The sequence below is a fragment of the Oncorhynchus masou genome, chromosome 2, assembly GCF_036934945.1.
Source record: "Oncorhynchus masou masou isolate Uvic2021 chromosome 2, UVic_Omas_1.1, whole genome shotgun sequence".
Lineage (NCBI taxonomy): Eukaryota > Metazoa > Chordata > Actinopteri > Salmoniformes > Salmonidae > Oncorhynchus > Oncorhynchus masou.
Window position 1 is genome coordinate 5,831,994 of NC_088213.1, and position 18,716 is coordinate 5,850,709.

Consider the following 18,716-nt stretch of genomic DNA (forward strand, 5'->3'; position numbering starts at 1 on the left):
GAGACTGTAGATATTCTGGGTCCAATACCCACTCACAATCAGAGACTGTAGATATTCTGGGTCCAATACCCACTCACAATTAGAGGCTGTAGATGTTCTGGGTCCAATCCCCACTCACAATCAGAGGCTGTAGATGGCCTGGGTCCAATACCCACTCACAATCAGAGACTGTAGATATTCTGGGTCCAATACCAACTCACAATCAGAGGCTGTAGGTGTTCTGGGTCCAATACCCACTCACAATCAGAGACTGTAGATATTCTGGGTCCAATACCCACTCACAACCAGAGGCTGTAGGTGTTCTGGGTCCAATACCCACTCACAATCAGATGCTGTAGATGTTCTGGGTCCAATACCCACTCACAATCAGATGCTGTAGATGTTCTGGGTCCAATACCCACTCACAATCAGATGCTGTAGATGTTCTGGGTCCAATACCCACTCACAATCAGAGGCTGTAGATGTTCTGGGTCCAATACCCACTCACAATCAGAGGCTGTAGATGTTCTGGGTCCAATACCCACTCACAATCAGATGCTGTAGATGTTCTGGGTCCAATACCCACACACAATCAGATGCTGTAGATGTTCTGGGTCCAATACCCACTCACAATCAGAGGCTGTAGATGTTCTGGGTCCAACAGTGCCTTATTGGCTCTGGTCAAAGTAGTCAACATCCTGCAGACTGCATCAATGCTACCTGACGTCTGGTAAAAACCTCCCTGTGGTCTCTGGAAGGAGTTTGATCATTTGAAAAGTTTCAGTTCTCTGAACTATGAGCACTACGGCTCCACTACACACTCAGAGGTTACATCCCAAATCGCACCCTATTCCCTATATAGTGCACTACTTTTGTCCAGCTCTGCACAATGCTACAGCACTACGTTCCTGTCTGGCTCCCAACTCAGAACCCACTCAGAAATATGTCTTCCTGGGAGGGCCAGATTACAGAGAATAGGTAAAGGGAGGATGAGAGAACAGGAGACGTTGGGCTGTTGAGTGATAACATCCTGCAGACTGGATCAATGCTACCTGACGCTGAAGAAAACCTCCCTGTGGTCTCTGGAAGGAGTTTGATCATTTGCAGTAGCTGTGAATGGGTTCTGATGCTGAAGAAAACATCCCTGTAGTCTCTGGAAGGAGTTTTATAAGATGCAGTAGCTGTGAATTGGGTTCTGAGACAGCATATCTCCAGTCGAATATATATAAGCCTGTGTCCCAATTTGCACCCTATTCAGTGCACTACTTTTAACCAGGGCGCCGGTCCAAGGCAGTGCAGTATAGGGTGCCATCTGGGAAGCAGACTAAGAGGTCTTCCATCAGATCAACTCTGATGTACTCTAAAGAAACACACACAATGAAACAGTGCAACTTTCTCCAGTCAAGTTCTGTCCCGTAGCAGGAAGTCAGACTACGGTGTGAGAGACACTGTTTTACAGTTGTAGTTGTTGGCTTTAGAGTGAGTATTTCTCAGAGACAACAGCCACCTATAGAAGTTGTGACTTGTGTTTGTTGGAGTTAACACCTGAATATTATTTAGCAGTCCTCCACTATGAAGAGAACAGGAAGTCATGTGACCAGAGCCCTATAGCCATCTGGGAAGCAGACTAAGAGCAGAGGTCTTCCATCAGATCAACTCTGATGTACTCTAAAGAAACACACACAATGACACAGTGCAACTTTCTCCAGTCAAGTTCTGTCCCGTAGCAGGAAGTCAGACTACGGTGTGAGAGACACTGTTTTACAGTTGTAGTTGTTGGCTTTAGAGTGAGTATTTCTCAGAGACAACACCCACCTATAGAAGTTGTGACTTGTGTTTGTTGGAGTTAACACCTGAATATTATTTAGCAGTCCTCAACTATGAAGAGAACAGGAAGTCATGTGACCAGAGCCCTATAGCCCCTGGTCAGAAGTCCTCCTAACCAAGTTGGACAAAGTGGGTTTGGTGTCAGTTTGCATCAGTTTGGTGTCAGAATGATATCTTATTGACTGATGGATGCTGACTTGCTGGCTGACTTTTTTACATTTGCATTAAGATTCGACATTGAAAAAACATGAAAAATGGGCATGACGAAATCAACACAACGAGCGATGGAGAGGAACCACTCTCAGTGCCCGGCCATCCTAAGTTCATTGGGCCAGTCAATTTCACATTTCTGCAGTATTTTTGAGCAGGTCAAATTCGTGATGGTAAATGCATATTGAAACATATTGCAAATGGACAGTTGGGTCTTGACTTGATGTCCATTTGCAATATGAAAATTAACTGTTGAGCGCGCTCGCCATCTTTGGGATTTTTGATGTATTACACTTGGCATTTGCCATATGCCATTTGCAATATGGCTTGAATGAACTGCAGTCCAATTGAGTGATATTTGAAATTGTGTATATGTTTCGTCCAATGGCAATATGTTCCCATTCATTTTTGTCCATTTCAGGGGGGTAATCCCTTACCTGAACAAGAGTCTCTCAGAGCATTCACAGTCAGCCCACTGACACCCCTATCAGATCACAGCAAAATCACAAGTTTACCTGAACAGAGCAATACTCAATCATGAGGCATCAAAGCCAAAGGAACTAAACAATATTAAGAAATGCGATAGATGGAAGGAAAGTAGTAGGGAAACCTACCAAAAAATAATTAGGCAACACATTTAATCCCTTTCAGACAATTTCCTGGACAAAACATTTCACTGTAATAGTGAAGGTGTAAACAGGGCAGTAGAAAACCTAAACAGCATAGGGTGGCAGGTAGCCTAGTGGTTAGAGCATTGGACGAGTAGCCGAAAGGTTGCAAGATCAAATCCCCGAGCTGACAAGGTGAAAATCTGTCGTGCTGCCCCTGAACAAGGGAGTTAACCCACTGTTCCTAGGCTGTCATTGATCTTAACTGACTAGCCTAGTTAAATAAAGGTTAAAAGAAATATTTGACCTCTCGTGAGGTAAATGCCCAATGAAATGTTTTAATGTCAAGCAGACAATCTAAGAAAATTAACAATGATAAAGGAAATTTAGAAACCTGTCCAACCAAAGACATAGAGACCCAGAAAACCCAAGTCTACTTCTGAGCTATGGTGAATCACTTTAACAAGAACACAGAAATACGGAAACAGAAGGAGCGGCATCCCTGCTCAATGTCATGAAGAAACCAGAGAATCACTTCTGGGACAATTGGAACACACTAAAACATAACACAAAAGGTTATCTATCCAAAACGGAGATGTATCGATAAACCCCTGTTCCGATGTTACAAACAGCTAAAACATATACTGTAAGTGGTGATGCATTACAGTAGGCAATCATGAAAAACAGTTTCATCAGAAAAACACATTGAGCTGTGGAATAGTACTTTATATTGTTGTGGAACTGTGTAGGACACATTAAGCTGTGAAATAGTACTGTATATTGTTATGGAACTGTGTAGGACACATTAAGCTGTGAAATAGTACTGTATATTGTTGTGGAACTGTGTAGGACACATTAAGCTGTGAAATAGTACTGTATATTGTTGTGGAACTGTGTAGGACACATTAAGCTGTGAAATAGTACTGGATATTGTTGTGGAACTGTGTAGGACACATTAAGCTGTGAAATAGTACTGGATATTTTTATATACAGTAAGGTGAGTTATGACCAAATGGGCTGAACCAAGGGTTTACAGGGGAGTGTTGAACCAAGGGTCTACAGGGGAGTGTTGAACCAAGGGTCTACAGGGGAGTGTTGAAGCAAGGGTTTACAGGGAAGTGTTGAACCAAGGGTCTACAGGAGAGTGCTGATCAAATGGGTTGAACCAATGGTCTACAGGGGAGTGTTGAACCAAGGGTCTACAGGGGAGTGTTGAACCAAGGGTCTACAGGGGAGTGCTGATCAAATGGGTTGAACCAAGGGTCTACAGGGGAGTGTTGAAGCAAGGGTTTACAGGGGAGTGCTGAACCAAGGGTTTACAGGGGAGTGCTGAACCAAGGGTTTACAGGGAAGTGTTGAACCAAGGGTCTACAGGAGAGTGCTGATCAAATGGGTTGAACCAATGGTCTACAGGGGAGTGTTGAACCAAGGGTCTACAGGGGAGTGTTGAACCAAGGGTCTACAGGGGAGTGCTGATCAAATGGGTTGAACCAAGGGTCTACAGGGGAGTGCTGATCAAATGGGTTGAACCAAGGGTCTACAGGGGAGTGTTGAACCAAGGGTTTACAGGGGAGTGCTGATCAAATGGGTTGAACCAAGGGTCTACAGGGGAGTGTTGAACCAAGGGTCTACAGGGGAGTGTTGAACCAAGGGTCTACAGGGGAGTGTTGAACCAAGGGTCTACAGGGGAGTGCTGATCAAATGGGTTGAACCAAGGGTTTACAGGGAAGTGTTGAACCAAGGGTCTACAGGGGAGTGTTGAACCAAGGGTTTACAGGGGAGTGTTGAACCAAGGGTCTACAGGGCAGTGTTGAACCAAGGGTCTACAAGGGAGTGTTGAACCAAGGGTCTACAGGGGAATGCTGATCAAATGGGTTGAACCAAGGGTCTACAGGGGAGTGTTGAACCAAGGGTTTACAGGGGAGTGTTGAACCAAGGGTCTACAGGGGAGTGCTGATCAAATGGGTTGAACCAAGGGTTTACAGGGGAGTGTTGAACCAAGGGTTTACAGGGGAGTGTTGAACCAAGGGTCTACAGGGGAGTGTTGAACCAAGGGTCTACAGGGGAGTGCTGATCAAATGGGTTGAACCAAGGGTCTACAGGGGAGTGCTGATCAAATGGGTTGAACCAAGGGTTTACAGGGGAGTGCTGAACCAAGGGTTTACAGGGGAGTGTTGATCAAATGGGTTGAACCAAGGGTCTACAGGGGAGTGTTGAACCAACGGTTTACAGGGTCTCCGTTAAGACTGAGTAAAGTTCCACCACCTCAGGTTGAGAGAGAGAGAGCAAAGACCAACAGTCAGTCAGAACTCTCCTCCTCCATGCCTCCTCTTCTCCTCCATGCCTCATCCTCTCCTCTCTCCTCATCCTCCATGTCCTCTCATCCTCCATGTCTCCTCCTCCCCCTCCACTATCCTCTCATCCATGTCTCCTACTCTCCTCCTCCAAGTCTCCTCCTCTCCTCTCCCATGCGTCCTCCTCTCCTCCTCTCCTCTCCTCTCCTCATCCTCGCCTCCTCCTCTACACTCCTCTCCTCCTCCTCCTCGTCTTCCTCTTCCTCCTCTACTGTCTTCTCCTCCTCCTCAATGCCTCCTCCTCCTCTACTCTCCTCTACTCTCCTCCTCCTCAATGCCTCCTCTTCTCCTCCTCCTCTACACTCCTCTCCTCCTCCTCCTCTTCCTCTTCCTCCTCTACTGTCTTCTCCTCCTCCTCAATGCCTCCTCCTCTCCTCTCCTCCTCGCCTCCTCCTCTCCACCTCCTCAATGCCTCCTCCTCTCCTCCTCCTCCATGCCTCCTCTCCTCTACTCTCCTCTACTCTCCTCCTCCTCAATGCCTCCTCCTCTACTCTCCTCTACTCTCCTCCCCAATGCCTCCTCCTCTCCTCCTCCTCCTCGCCTCCTCCTCTCCTCCTCCTCAATGCCTCCTCCTCTCCTCCTCCTCCATGCCTCCTCTCCTCTCCTCCTCCTCCTCTCAGTAGTAAACGGCTGGTCTATAATGGGGGTTTGGTGCTTTTTTTTACGCATTTCTGGGTACATTAGCATCCAGTGTTAATTGGCACCATTTGCTCAATGAGCTTCCTTGAGTAAGTAAATTACTTTGTCACTAATTGTCACTAATTATCAAGCTGAACAAGTGGAATCAGCCTCACCATTCCTAGTGGAAGTGAGACACAATATGGGGGGGCAGAGGAAGGGGAGGGAGAAGGGGGTGAGAAGGGAGGGAGGGACAGGGATAGCAGAGATAAACACTACCCAATCAATGTAGAGTAGAATGAAAATATACAGGGCTAGTCAGAAACACTACCAATCAATTTATAGTAGAATGAAAATATACAGGGCTAGTCAGAAACACTACCAATCAATGTATAGTAGAATGAAAATATACAAGGCTAGTCAGAAACACTACCAATCAATGTATAGTAGAGTGAAAATATACAGGGCTAGTCAGAAACACTACCAATCAATGTATAGTAGAGTGAAAATATACAGGGCTAGTCAGAAACACTACCAATCAATGTATAGTAGAATGAAAATATACAGGGCTAGTCAGAAACACTACCAATCAATGTATAGTAGAATGAAAATATACAGGGCTAGTCAGAAACACTACCAATCAATGTATAGTAGAATGAAAATATACAGGGCTAGTCAGAAACACTACCAATCAATGTATAGTAGAATGAAAATATACAGGGCTAGTCAGAAACACTACCAATCAATGTATAGTAGAATGAAAATATACAGGGCTAGTCAGAAACACTACCAATCAATGTATAGTAGAATGAAAATATACAGGGCTAGTCAGAAACACTACCAATCAATGTTTAGTAGAGTGAAAATATACAGGGCTAGTCAGAGACACTACCAATCAATGTATAGTAGAATGAAAATATACAGGGCTAGTCAGAAACACTACCAATCAATGTATAGTAGAATGAAAATATACAGGGCTAGGTCAGAAACACTACCAATCAATGTACAGTAGAATGAAAATATACAGGGCTAGTCAGAAACACTACCAGTCAATGTATAGTAGAATGAAAATATACAGGGCTAGTCAGAAACACTACCAATCAATGTATAGTAGAATGAAAATATACAGGGCTAGTCAGAAACACTACCAATCAATGTATAGTAGAATGAAAATATACAGGGCTAGTCAGAAACAGTACCAATCAATGTATAGTAGAATGAAAATATACAGGGCTAGTCAGAAACACTACCAATCAATGTATAGTAGAATGAAAATATACAGGGCTAGTCAGAAACACTACCAATCAATGTATAGTAGAATGAAAATATACAGGGCTAGTCAGAAACACTACCAATCAATGTATAGTAGAATGAAAATATACAGGGCTAGTCAGAAACACTACCAATCAATGTATAGTAGAATGAAAATATACAGGGCTAGTCAGAAACACTACCAATCAATGTATAGTAGAATGAAAATATACAGGGCTAGTCAGAAACACTACCAATCAATGTTTAGTAGAGTGAAAATATACAGGGCTAGTCAGAGACACTACCAATCAATGTATAGTAGAATGAAAATATACAGGGCTAGTCAGAAACACTACCAATCAATGTATAGTAGAATGAAAATATACAGGGCTAGGTCAGAAACACTACCAATCAATGTACAGTAGAATGAAAATATACAGGGCTAGTCAGAAACACTACCAATCAATGTATAGTAGAATGAAAATATACAGGGCTAGCTAGTCAGAAACACTACCAATCAATGTATAGTAGAATGAAAATATACAGGGCTAGTCAGAAACACTACCAATCAATGTATAGTAGAATGAAAATATACAGGGCCAGTCAGAAACACTACCAATCAATGTATAGTAGAATGAAAATATACAGGGCTAGTCAGAAACACTACCAATCAATGAGGGCCTTAGTCCTTTTCCCCGTTATGACATGTGCTGTAAAATAATGCCGTATTCCTGGAACAAGGACAACAGACTGGGTGTATTGTGGAGATTATTGCTGACAGCCTTTCAGTTTCTGATAAGCAATACATTCTACTGGGAGATCGAGGTCTTCAAACACTGAAACAAGATATGAGAAACAACTGTAGGAAGGTAGAACAAACGGTAGCGGGAAACTTTGAGGAAAAGGGGAAGGAAGTCAGTTGTTTGTCATGATAGGTTAATGAATACGTAAACATTCTAACGAGTGTAAGCTGCTGGGGGGGGGCTCAGTGTTGGTTCAGTGGTCATGTCCCCTCCCTAGTATCACAACAGACAGTATTGGTTCATGTCCCCTCCCTAGTATCACAACAGACAGTATTGGTTCATGTCCCCTCCCTAGTATCACAACAGACAGTATTGGTTCATGTCCCCTCCCTAGTATCACTACAGACAGTATTGGTTCATTTCCCCTCCCTAGTATCACTACAGACAATATTGGTTCATGTCCCCTCCTTAGTATCACTACAGACAGTATTGGTTCTGTGTTCATGTCCCCTCCCTAACATCACTCTACAGACAGTATTGGTTTATGTCCCCTCCCTAGTATCACTAGAGACAGTATTGGTTCTGAGTTCATTTCCCCTCCCTAGTATCACTACAGACAGTATTGGTTCATGTCCACTCCCTAGTATCACTACAGACAGTATTGGTTCATTTCCCCTCATTAGTATCACTACAGACAGTATTGGTTCATGTCCCCTCCCCAGTATCACTACAGACAGTATTGGTTCATTTCCCCTCCCTAACATCACTCTACAGACAATATTGGTTCTGAGTTCATTTCCCCTCCCTAGTATCACTACAGACAGTATTGGTTCATGTCCCCTCCCTAGTATCACTACAGACAGTATTGGTTCATTTCCCCTCCTTAGTATCACTACAGACAGTATTAGTTCTGTGTTCATTTCCCCTCCCTAGTATCACAACAGACAGTATTGGTTCTGTGTTCACGTCCCCTCCCTAGTATCACAACAGACAGTATTAGTTCTGTGTTCATTTCAACTCCATAGTATCACTACAGACAGTATTGGTTCATGTCCCCTCCCTAGTATCACTACAGACAGTATTAGTTCATGTCCCCTCCCTAGTATCACTACAGACAGTATTGGTTCATGTCCCCTCCTTAGTATCACTACAGACAGTATTGGTTCTGAGTTCATGTCCCCTCCCTAGTATCACTACAGACAGTATTGGTTCATGTCCCCTACCTAACATCACTCTACAGACAGTATTGGTTCTGAGTTCATGCCCCTCCCTAACATCATTCTACAGAAAATATTGGTTCTGTGTTAATTTCCCCTCCCTAGTATCACTCTACAGACAGTATATGTTCATGTCACCCCCCCCCCCCCTAACATCACTCTACAGACAGTATTGGTTCATGTCCCCTCCCTAACATCACTCTACAGACAGTATTGGTTCATGTCCCCTCTCTCGTATCACTACAGACAGTATTGGTTATGTGTTCATGTCCCCTCCCTAACATCCCTCTACAGACAGTATTGGTTCATGTCCCCTCCCTAACATCACTCTACAGACAGTATTGGTTCATGTCCCCTCCCTAGTACCTCCACAGACAGTATTGGTTCTGTGGTCATGTCCCCTCCCTAGTATCACTACAGACAGTATTGGTTCATTTCCCCTCCCTAACATCACTCTACAGACAGTATTGGTTCATGTCCCCTTCCTAACATCACTCACAGACAGTATTGGTTCTGAGTTCATGTCCCCTCCCTAACATCACTCTACAGACAGTATTGGTTCTGTGTTCATGTCAAGATTCATCTCTTGTTTTGTATCGCTCTGTTCTTTATTATTAAACTCACCAACTGCACCTTCTTCCTGCTTCCTGACTCCTGCTTCCTGCTTCCTGACTCCTGCTTCCTGATATTCCTGACTTCTGCTTCCCGACTCCTGCTTCCTGATATTCCTGACTTCTGCTTCCCGACTCCTGCTTCCTGATATTCCTGCTTCCTGCTTCCCGACTCCTGCTTCCCGACTCCTGCTTCCCGACTCCTGCTTCCTGCTTCCCGACTCCTGCTTCCCGACTCCTGCTTCCCGACTCCTGCTTCCTGCTTCCCGACTCCTGCTTCCCGACTCCTGCTTCCTGACTCCTGCTTCCCGTCTCCTGCTTCCCGTCTCCTGCCTCCTGCTTCCCGTCTCCTGCCTCCTGCTTCCCGACTCCTGCTTCCTGCTTCCCGACTCCTGCTTCCTGCTTCCCAACTTCTGCTTCCCGACTCCTGCTTCCCGACTCCTGCTTCCCGACTCCTGCTTCCCGACTCCTGCTTCCCGTCTCCTGCCTCCTGCTTCACGTCTCCTGCCTCCTGCTTCACGTCTCCTGCCTCCCGACTCCCGACTCCTGCTTCCCGACTCCTGCTTCCCGACTCCTGCTTCCCGACTCCTGCTTCCCGACTCCTGCTTCCCGCCTATTGCTTCCTGCCTCCTGCCTCCTGCTTCCCGACTCCTGCCTCCTGCTTCCCGACTCCTGCTTCCTGCTTCCCGACTCCTGCTTCCCGACTCCTGCTTCCCGACTCCTGCTTCCCGACTCCTGCTTCCCGACTCCTGACTCCTGACTCCTGACTCCTGCTTCCCGACTCCTGCTTCCCGACTCCTGCTTCCCGACTCCTGCTTCCCGACTCCTGACTCCTGACTCCTGACTCCTGCTTCCTGCTTCCTGCTTCCTGACTCCTGCTTCCTGACTCCTGCTTCCTGCTTCCTGACTCCTGCTTCCTGACTCCTGCTTCCTGACTCCTGCTTCCTGCTTCCTGACTCCTGACTCCTGCTTCCTGCTTCCTGACTCCTGCTTCCTGACTCCTTCTTCCTGACTCCTGCTTCCTGACTCCTGCTTCCTGCTTCCTGCTTCCTGACTCCTGCTTCCTGACTCCTGCTTCCTGCTTCCTGACTCCTGACTCCTGCTTCCTGCTTCCTGACTCCTGCTTCCTGACTCCTTCTTCCTGTCTCCTGCTTCCTGACTCCTGCTTCCTGACTCCTGCTTCCTGCTTCCTGACTCCTGCTTCCTGACTCCTGCTTCCTGCTTCCTGCTTCCTGACTCCCAGCATCATTGTAACAAATGTTATGGAAGTGTATGTCATATATCTAGGAGACTAAGAAAGCTCCTGGAAACCTGTTTATAAATGTTTAGACACATTTAACCCTTGTTGTTGTTGGCACAAAACTACCTTCGTTCTTCCAATATTTTGTCAGGGTTTCCTTCAGACCAGTCCCATAACACTGGTGGGGGCAATAGAACAAAACAGACAACACCATCGTGTTGTTGAGTCTCCCCTTCTTCCAGTGGGGTAAAATGGTTCAGACACCTCAGACAAAAGTTGACTGACTCCTGCGTTCCTGACTTCAGACCTGACTCACTGCTGGAGGACATACAGCACAACTGAGAATACCATATTAGTTTGTTGGCCAAACTCCTGCTTCCTGATGCTTCAGACGTTTTCCTGATGTCTACGGGTCTGACCAACAGAGGTATAAATCTGACTCTTTCCACTGCAGATACGGAAGGGCTGACTCCTAGGAGGATGCGCTGTATTGAGACACAGCCCATGCAGAAAAGGGTCTCCAGCTTATTAAACTGACAGATATAAATGTTTTTTTAAATTATGTTACTTAGATTGACGCACTGGACTCCTGCTACGTCAATAGACTCTATACTATAAAAAATATGAAACTAGTTCCGCTCCAAATGTCAAGATGTGGACGGCAAAACATGAGAGAGAGATGGAGGCAGAAGGAACATTTGTCCAAAACATATTGCTGAATATAGAAAAGGGTTTTACCCACCACCTTTCTTCTGAAGGTGATGCAGCGACGCTGGCAACTGGAGAGACCATCACAGAATCCAGTCAGACCCCAGTCAGCCAGCTGGCAACCGGAGAGACAGAATCCAGTCAGGTCCCAGTCAGGTCCCAGTCAGCCAGCTGGCAACCGGAGAGACAGAATCCAGTCAGGTCCCAGTCAGGTCCCAGTCAGGTCCCAGTCAGGTCCCAGTCAGCCAGCAGGCCAGTCAGGTCCCAGTCAGCCAGTCAGACCCCAATCAAACCCCAGTCTACCAGCTGGCCAGTCAGACCCCAGTCTACCAGCTGGCCAGTCAGACCCCAGTCGAACCCCAATTAAACCCCAGCCAGCCAGCTGACCAGTCAGACCCCAGTCAGCCAGCTGGCCAGTCAGACCCCAGTCTACCAGCTGACCAGTCAGAGCCCAGTCAGCCAGCTGGCCAGTCAGACCCCAGTCAAACCCCAGTCTACCAGCTGACCAGTCAGACCCCAGTCAAACCCCAGTCTACCAGCTGACCAGTCAGACCCCAGTCAGACCCCAATTAAACCCCAGCCAGCCAGCTGACCAGTCAGACCCCAGTCAAACCCCAGTCTACCAGCTGGCAACCGGAGAGACAGAATCCAGTCAGGTCCCAGTCAGGTCCCAGTCAGCCAGCTGGCCAGTCAGGTCCCAGTCAGGTCTCAGTCAGCCAGCAGGCCAGTCAGGTCCCAGTCAGCCAGTCAGACCCCAATCAAACCCCAGTCTACCAGCTGGCCAGTCAGACCCCAATCAAACCCCAGTCTGCCAGCTGGCCAGTCAGACCCCAGTCGAACCCCAATTAAACCCCAGCCAGCCAGCTGACCAGTCAGACCCCAGTCAGCCAGCTGGCCAGTCAGACCCCAGTCAGCCAGCTGGCCAGTCAGACCCCAGTCAAACCCCAGTCTACCAGCTGGCCAGTCAGACCCCAGTCAAACCCCAGTCAGCCAGCTGGCCAGTCAGACCCCAGTCAGCCAGCTGGCCAGTCAGACCCCAGTCAAACCCCAGTCTACCAGCTGGCCAGTCAGACCCCAGTCAAACCCCAGTCAGCCAGCTGGCCAGTCAGACCCCAGTCAGCCAGCTGGCCAGTCAGACCCCAGTCAAACCCCAGTCTACCAGCTGGCCAGTCAGACCCCAGTCAAACCCCAGTCTACCAGCTGGCCAGTCAGACCCCAGTCAGCCAGTTGGCCAGTCAGACCCCAGTCAGCCAGCTGGCCAGTATGTTTTTTTCCATGTGTAACTCTTTGTTGTTTGTGTCAAACTGCTTTGCTTTTTTCTTGGCCAGGTCACAGTTGTAAATTAGAACATGTTCTCAACTGGCCTACCTGGTGAAATCAACACTCCTTCCCTACCTGGTGAAATCAACACTCCTTCCCTCCCCGGTTGAAATCAACACTCCTTCCCTACCTGGTGAAATCAACACTCCTTCCCTACCTGGTGAAATCAACACTCCTTCCCTACCTGGTGAAATCAACACTCCTTCCCTACCTGGTGAAATCAACACTCCTTCCCTACCTGGTGAAATCAACACTCCTTCCCTACCTGGTGAAATCAACACTCCTTCCCTACCTGGTGAAATCAACACTCCTTCCCTACCTGGTGAAATCAACACTCCTTCCCTACCTGGTGAAATCAACACTCCTTCCCTACCTGGTGAAATCAACACTCCTTCCCTACCTGGTGAAATCAACACTCCTTCCCTACCTGGTGAAATCAAATTTGAAAAAAATAAAAGTTTGGTGGAGGAGGAGTAACAGTCTGGGGCCATTTTCCGGGCCCTCAGTTCCAGTGAAGGGAAATCTTAACGCTGCAGCATACAGTGACATTCTAGACAATTCTGTGCTTCCTACTTTGTGGGAACAGTTTGGGGAAGGGCCTTTCGTGTTTCAGCATGACAATGCCAACATGCACAAAGCGAGGTCCATACAGAAATGGTTTGTCGAGATCAGCGTGGAAGAACTTGACTGGCCTACACAGAGCCCTGACCTCAACCCCACTGAACACCTTTGGGGATGAGCCAGGACTAATCACCCAACATCAGTGCCTGACTTCACTAATGCTCTTGTGACTGAATGGAAGTCCCAGCTGCAAGGTTCTAATATCTAGTGGAAATCCTTCCCAGAAGAGTGGAGGCTGTTATAGCAGCAATATACCAACATCTAGTGGAAAGCCTTCCCAGAAGAGTGGAGGCTGTTATAGCAGTAATGTTCCTACATCTAGTGGAAATCCTTCCCAGAAGAGTGGAGGCTGTAATAGCAACAATGTTGCTACATCTAGTGGAAAGCCTTCCCAGAAGAGTGGAGGCTGTTATAGCAGCAATGTACCAACATCTAGTGGAAAGCCTTCCCAGAAGAGTGGAGACTGTTATAGCAGCAATGTACCAACATCTAGTGGAAAGCCTTCCCAGAAGAGTGGAGACTGTTATAGCAGCAATGTACCAACATCTAGTGGAAAGCCTTCCCAGAAGAGTGGAGGCTGTTATAGCAACAATGTTCCTACATCTAGTGGAAAGCCTTCCCAGAAGAGTGGAGACTGCTATAGCAACAATGTTCCTACATCTAGTGGAAAGCCTTGCCAGAAGAGTGGAGACTGTTGTAGCAACAAAAGGGGGACCAGCTCCATATTTGTTTACAAATATTTATTGTATTTAACCTTTATTTAACTTGAATTAATGCCCATGATTTATGGAATGAGATGTTGAGGAGCAGGTGTCCACATACGTTTGGTCATGTGGTGCACTATGACTTACCCTTCAATCCAAACTTGTTGCGTCGGCCATATTTGTTGATGAGAATGAAGAGGACGATGAGGAGAACACTGGTGAAACCAGCCAGACCTACTGCTATCGACACCTGGAGACAAACAGACAGGTTAGGAGACAGACAGACAGACAGACAGACAGACAGACAGACAGACAGACAGACAGACAGACAGACAGACAGACAGACAGACAGACAGACAGACAGACAGACAGACAGACAGACAGACAGGTGATTCTAGCCAGCCCCAGTACTGTGTACACCAGGAGACAGACAGAGAGACAGACAGGTTAGGAGACAGACAGACAGGTTAGGAGACAAACAGAGAGACAGATGATCCTAGCCAGCCCCAGTACTGTGGAAACCAGGAGACAGACAGAGAGACAGACAGGTTAGGAGACAAACAGAGAGACAGGTGATCCTAGCCAGCACCAGTACTGTGGAAACCAGGAGACAGACAGAGAGACAGACAGGTTAGGAGACAAACAGAGAGACAGGTGATCCTAGCCAGCACCAGTACTGTGGAAACCAGGAGACAGACAGAGAGACAGACAGACAGAGAGACAGGTGATCCTAGCCAGCCCCAGTACTGTGGAAACCAGGAGACAGACAGAGAGACAGACAGGTTAGGAGACAGACAGACAGGTTAGGAGACAGACAGAGAGACAGGTGATCCTAGCCAGCCCCAGTACTGTGGAAACCAGGAGACACTACACTACTTTTGAACAGAGCCCTGTGGACTGTGGTCTAAAGTAGTGCCCTATGTAGGGATTAGTGTGCTCTTTGAGATAGACCCTGTGTCATTATAAACTCACCCCAAACGTCTCCTCTTCCGGCCTGATGGCATTGTCTGATGGCACTGGGCTACCTGGAATACAGACAGAGACAGTAGGAGCACTGGAGAATACAACTCACTCCCAAATGGCACACTATTCCATAGTATACTAGTTTTGACCAGAGCCCAATGGGTCCTTGCCTTGTAATGTGCTATATATGGAACAGGTTTCTATTTGGGACGCACTCTAACTCAAGAGCAGAATTGTGGAGTAAAAATCGACCGACAGGCTGGAGTCTTTAAATCCCATTTCACATAAAACAGTTTCCTTATCAGAAGATATTATACACTGGAGGTTATTTATATAAAAGAACAGAGGACATGAACAGGACAAGCTGGAGCAAAGTGAACACACACACACACACACACACATACACAGACTCAAACACACACACACACACACACACACACACACACACACACACACACACACACACACACTCGGACTCACACACTCACACACACACACACTCACACACACCACACACACGGACTCACACACCACACACACACACACTCACACACGCACACGAACTCACACACCACACACACACACACACCACACACACAAACTCACACACCACACACTCACACACACCACACACACAAACTCACACACCTAACACACACACACTCACAACCATGAAATGGAGTCTCTGTCTGCTGCTGTCGGATGGAATCTGAAGGATGAGAGGAGGCTGAAGATCAGAGAGGAATTGGGGGTGTCTGTGTCTGTCTGTGTCTGTGTCTGTGTCTGTGTGTTGAATTAGCAGTCTTTTTTCTCAGCCCGTAATAACTACAAGCAGCCTGTAACAACTATACGCAGCTCCTTCCCTCCCTTCAACCCTCCTTCCCTCCAAGCCTCCCTTCAACCCTCCTTCCCTCCAATCCTCCCTTCAACCCTCCTTCCCTCCAATCCTCCCTTCAACCATCCTTCCCTCCAATCCTCCCTTCAACCCTCCTTCCCTCCAATCCTCCCTTCAACCCTCCTTCCCTCCAAACCTCCCTTCAACCCACCCTTCAACCCTCCTTCCCTCTCTTCATCTCTTCATCCCTCCCTCCAACCCTTCCAACCCTCCTTCATTCTTCTCCTTCCCTCCCTCCAACCCTCCCTTCAACCTCCTTCCATCCCTCCAACCCCCCTTCCCTCCCTTCCCTCCTCCCTTCAACCCTCCTCCTTCCCTCTCTTCATCCCTCCCTCCATCCAACCCTCCCTTCAACCCTCCTTCCCTCCCTTCAACCCTCCCTCCCTCCCACTAAACCCTCTCTTCATCCCTCCCTCCCTCCCATCCTCCCTCCCTCCCTTCAACCCTCCCTCCAACCCTCTCTTCATCCCTCCCTCCCTCCAAACCTCCCTTCAAACCTCCTGCCCTCCCTTCAACCCTCCCTCCCCTCCCTCCATCCAACCCTCTCTTCATCCAACCCTCACTTCATCCCTCCCTCCCTCCAACCCTCCCTTCAACCCCCTTCTCTCTCTTCAACCCTCCGTCCCTTCATCCCTCCCGCCCTTCAACCTTTCCACCCTTCAAACCTACCTCCCTTCAAACCTCCTTCCCTCCCTTCAACCCCCTTCCCTCTCTTCAACCCTCCCTCCCTTCATCCCTCCCGCCCTTCAACCTTTCCTCCCTTCAAACCTACCTCCCTTCAAACCTCCTTCCCTCCCTTCAACCCCCTTCCCTCCCTTCAAACCTAATCCTTCAAACCTCCCTCTCCCTTCATCCCCCCTCCATCCCTCCCTCCCTTCAACCCTCCCTCCCTTCAACCCTCCTGCCCTCCTCCCTTCATCCGTCCCTTCATCCTGCTCCCTCCCTTCATCCTGCTCCCTGACTCCTGCTTCCTGCTTCCTCCCTTCACTCCTGACTCCTGCTTCCTGACTCCTGCTTCCTGACTCCTGCTTCCTGACTCCTGCTTCCTGACTCCTGCTTCCTGACTCCTGACTCCTGCTTCCTGACTCCTTCTTCCTGCTTCCTGACTCCTGCTTCCTGCTTCCTGACTCCTGCTTCCTGCTTCCTGACTCCTGCTTCCTGACTCCTGCTTCCTGACTCCTGCTTCCTGACTCCTGCTTCCTGACTCCTGCTTCCTGACTCCTGCTTCCTGCTTCCTGACTCCTGCTTCCTGCTTCCTGACTCCTGCTTCCTGCTTCCTGACTCCTGCTTCCTGACTCCTGACTCCTGCTTCCTGCTTCCTGACTCCTGCTTCCTGCTTCCTGACTCCTGCTTCCTGCTTCCTGACTCCTGCTTCCTGACTCTTGACTCCTGCTTCCTGACTCCTGCTTCCTGCTTCCTGACTCCTGCTTCCTGACTCCTGCTTCCTGACTCCTGCTTCCTGACTCCTTCTTCCTGCTTCCTGACTCCTGCTTCCTGACTCCTGCTTCCTGACTCCTGCTTCCTGCTTCCTGACTCCTGCTTCCTGACTCCTGCTTCCTGACTCCTGCTTCCTGACTCCTGCCCTGACTCCTGCTTCCTGACTCCTGCTTCCTGACTCCTGCTTCCTGACTCCTGCTTCCTGACTCCTGCTTCCTGACTTCCTGCTTCCTGACTCCTGCTTCCTGACTCCTTCTTCCTGACTCCTGCTTCCTGCTTCCTGACTTCCTGACTCCTGCTTCCTGACTCCTGCTTCCTGACTCCTGACTCCCTGACTCCTGCTTCCTGACTCCTGCTTCCTGACTCCTGCTTCCTGACTCCTGCTTCCTGACTCCTGCTTCCTGACTCCTGCTTCCTGACTCCTGCTTCCTGCTTCCTGACTCCTGCTTCCTGACTCCTGCTTCCTGACTCCTGCTTCCTGCTTCCTGCTCCTGCTTCCTGACTCCTGCTTCCTGCTTCCTGACTCCTGCTTCCTGCTCCTGACTCCTGCTTCCTGACTCCTGCTTCCTGACTCCTGCTTCCTGCTTCCTGACTCCTGCTTCCTGCTTCCTGACTTCCTGACTCCTGCTTCCTGACTTCCTGCTTCCTGACTCCTGCTTCCTGACTCCTGCTTCCTGACTCCTGCTTCCTGACTCCTGCTTCCTGACTCCTGACTTCCTGACTCCTGCTTCCTGACTCCTGCTTCCTGACTCCTGCTTCCTGACTCCTGCTTCCTGACTCCTGCTTCCTGACTCCTGCTTCCTGACTCCTTCTTCCTGACTCCTGCTTCCTGCTTCCTGACTCCTGCTTCCTGACTCCTGCTTCCTGACTCCTGCTTCCTGACTCCTGCTTCCTGACTCCTGACTCCTGCTTGCTTCCTGACTCCTGCTTCCTGACTCCTGCTTCCTGACTCCTGCTTCCTGACTCCTGCTTCCTGACTCCTGCTTCCTGACTCCTGCTTCCTGACTCCTGCTTCTGACTCCTGCTTCCTGACTCCTGCTTCCTGACTCCTGCTTCCTGACTCCTGCTTCCTGCTTCCTGACTCCTGCTTCCTGACTCTTCCTGACTTCCTGCTTCCTGACTCCTGCTTCCTGACTCCTGCTTCCTGACTCCTGCTTCCTGACTTCCTGCTTCCTGACTCCTGCTTCCTGACTCCTGCTTCCTGCTTCCTGCTTCCTGACTCCTGCTTCCTGCTTCCTGACTTCCTGCTCCTGCTTCCTGACTCCTGCTTCCTGCTTCCTGCTTCCTGACTCCTGCTTCCTGCTTCCTGACTCCTGCTTCCTGCTTCCTGACTCCTGCTTCCTGACTCCTGCTTCCTGACTCCTGCTTCCTGACTCCTGCTTCCTGACTCCTGCTTCCTGACTCCTGACT

The 18,716-nt window shown here is 48.5% G+C and overlaps 1 protein-coding gene across 3 annotated transcripts in view; it reads right to left on the minus strand.

Annotated features, from left to right (window-relative positions):
- Positions 1–18,716, minus strand: part of LOC135554572 (NT-3 growth factor receptor-like) — a 150,748-nt gene that overhangs the window by 45,951 nt on the left and 86,081 nt on the right. For 2 of the 3 annotated variants that reach the window (XM_064986958.1, XM_064986950.1), the window contains exons 10-11: positions 14,984–15,032; positions 14,159–14,261 (exon numbers count right to left, since the gene is read on the minus strand). In XM_064986958.1, coding sequence (XP_064843030.1) covers positions 14,159–14,261; positions 14,984–15,032 — 152 coding nt within the window. The remainder of the gene's footprint in view (positions 1–14,158; positions 14,262–14,983; positions 15,033–18,716) is intronic. The other variant, XM_064986962.1, reaches the window with a different exon arrangement.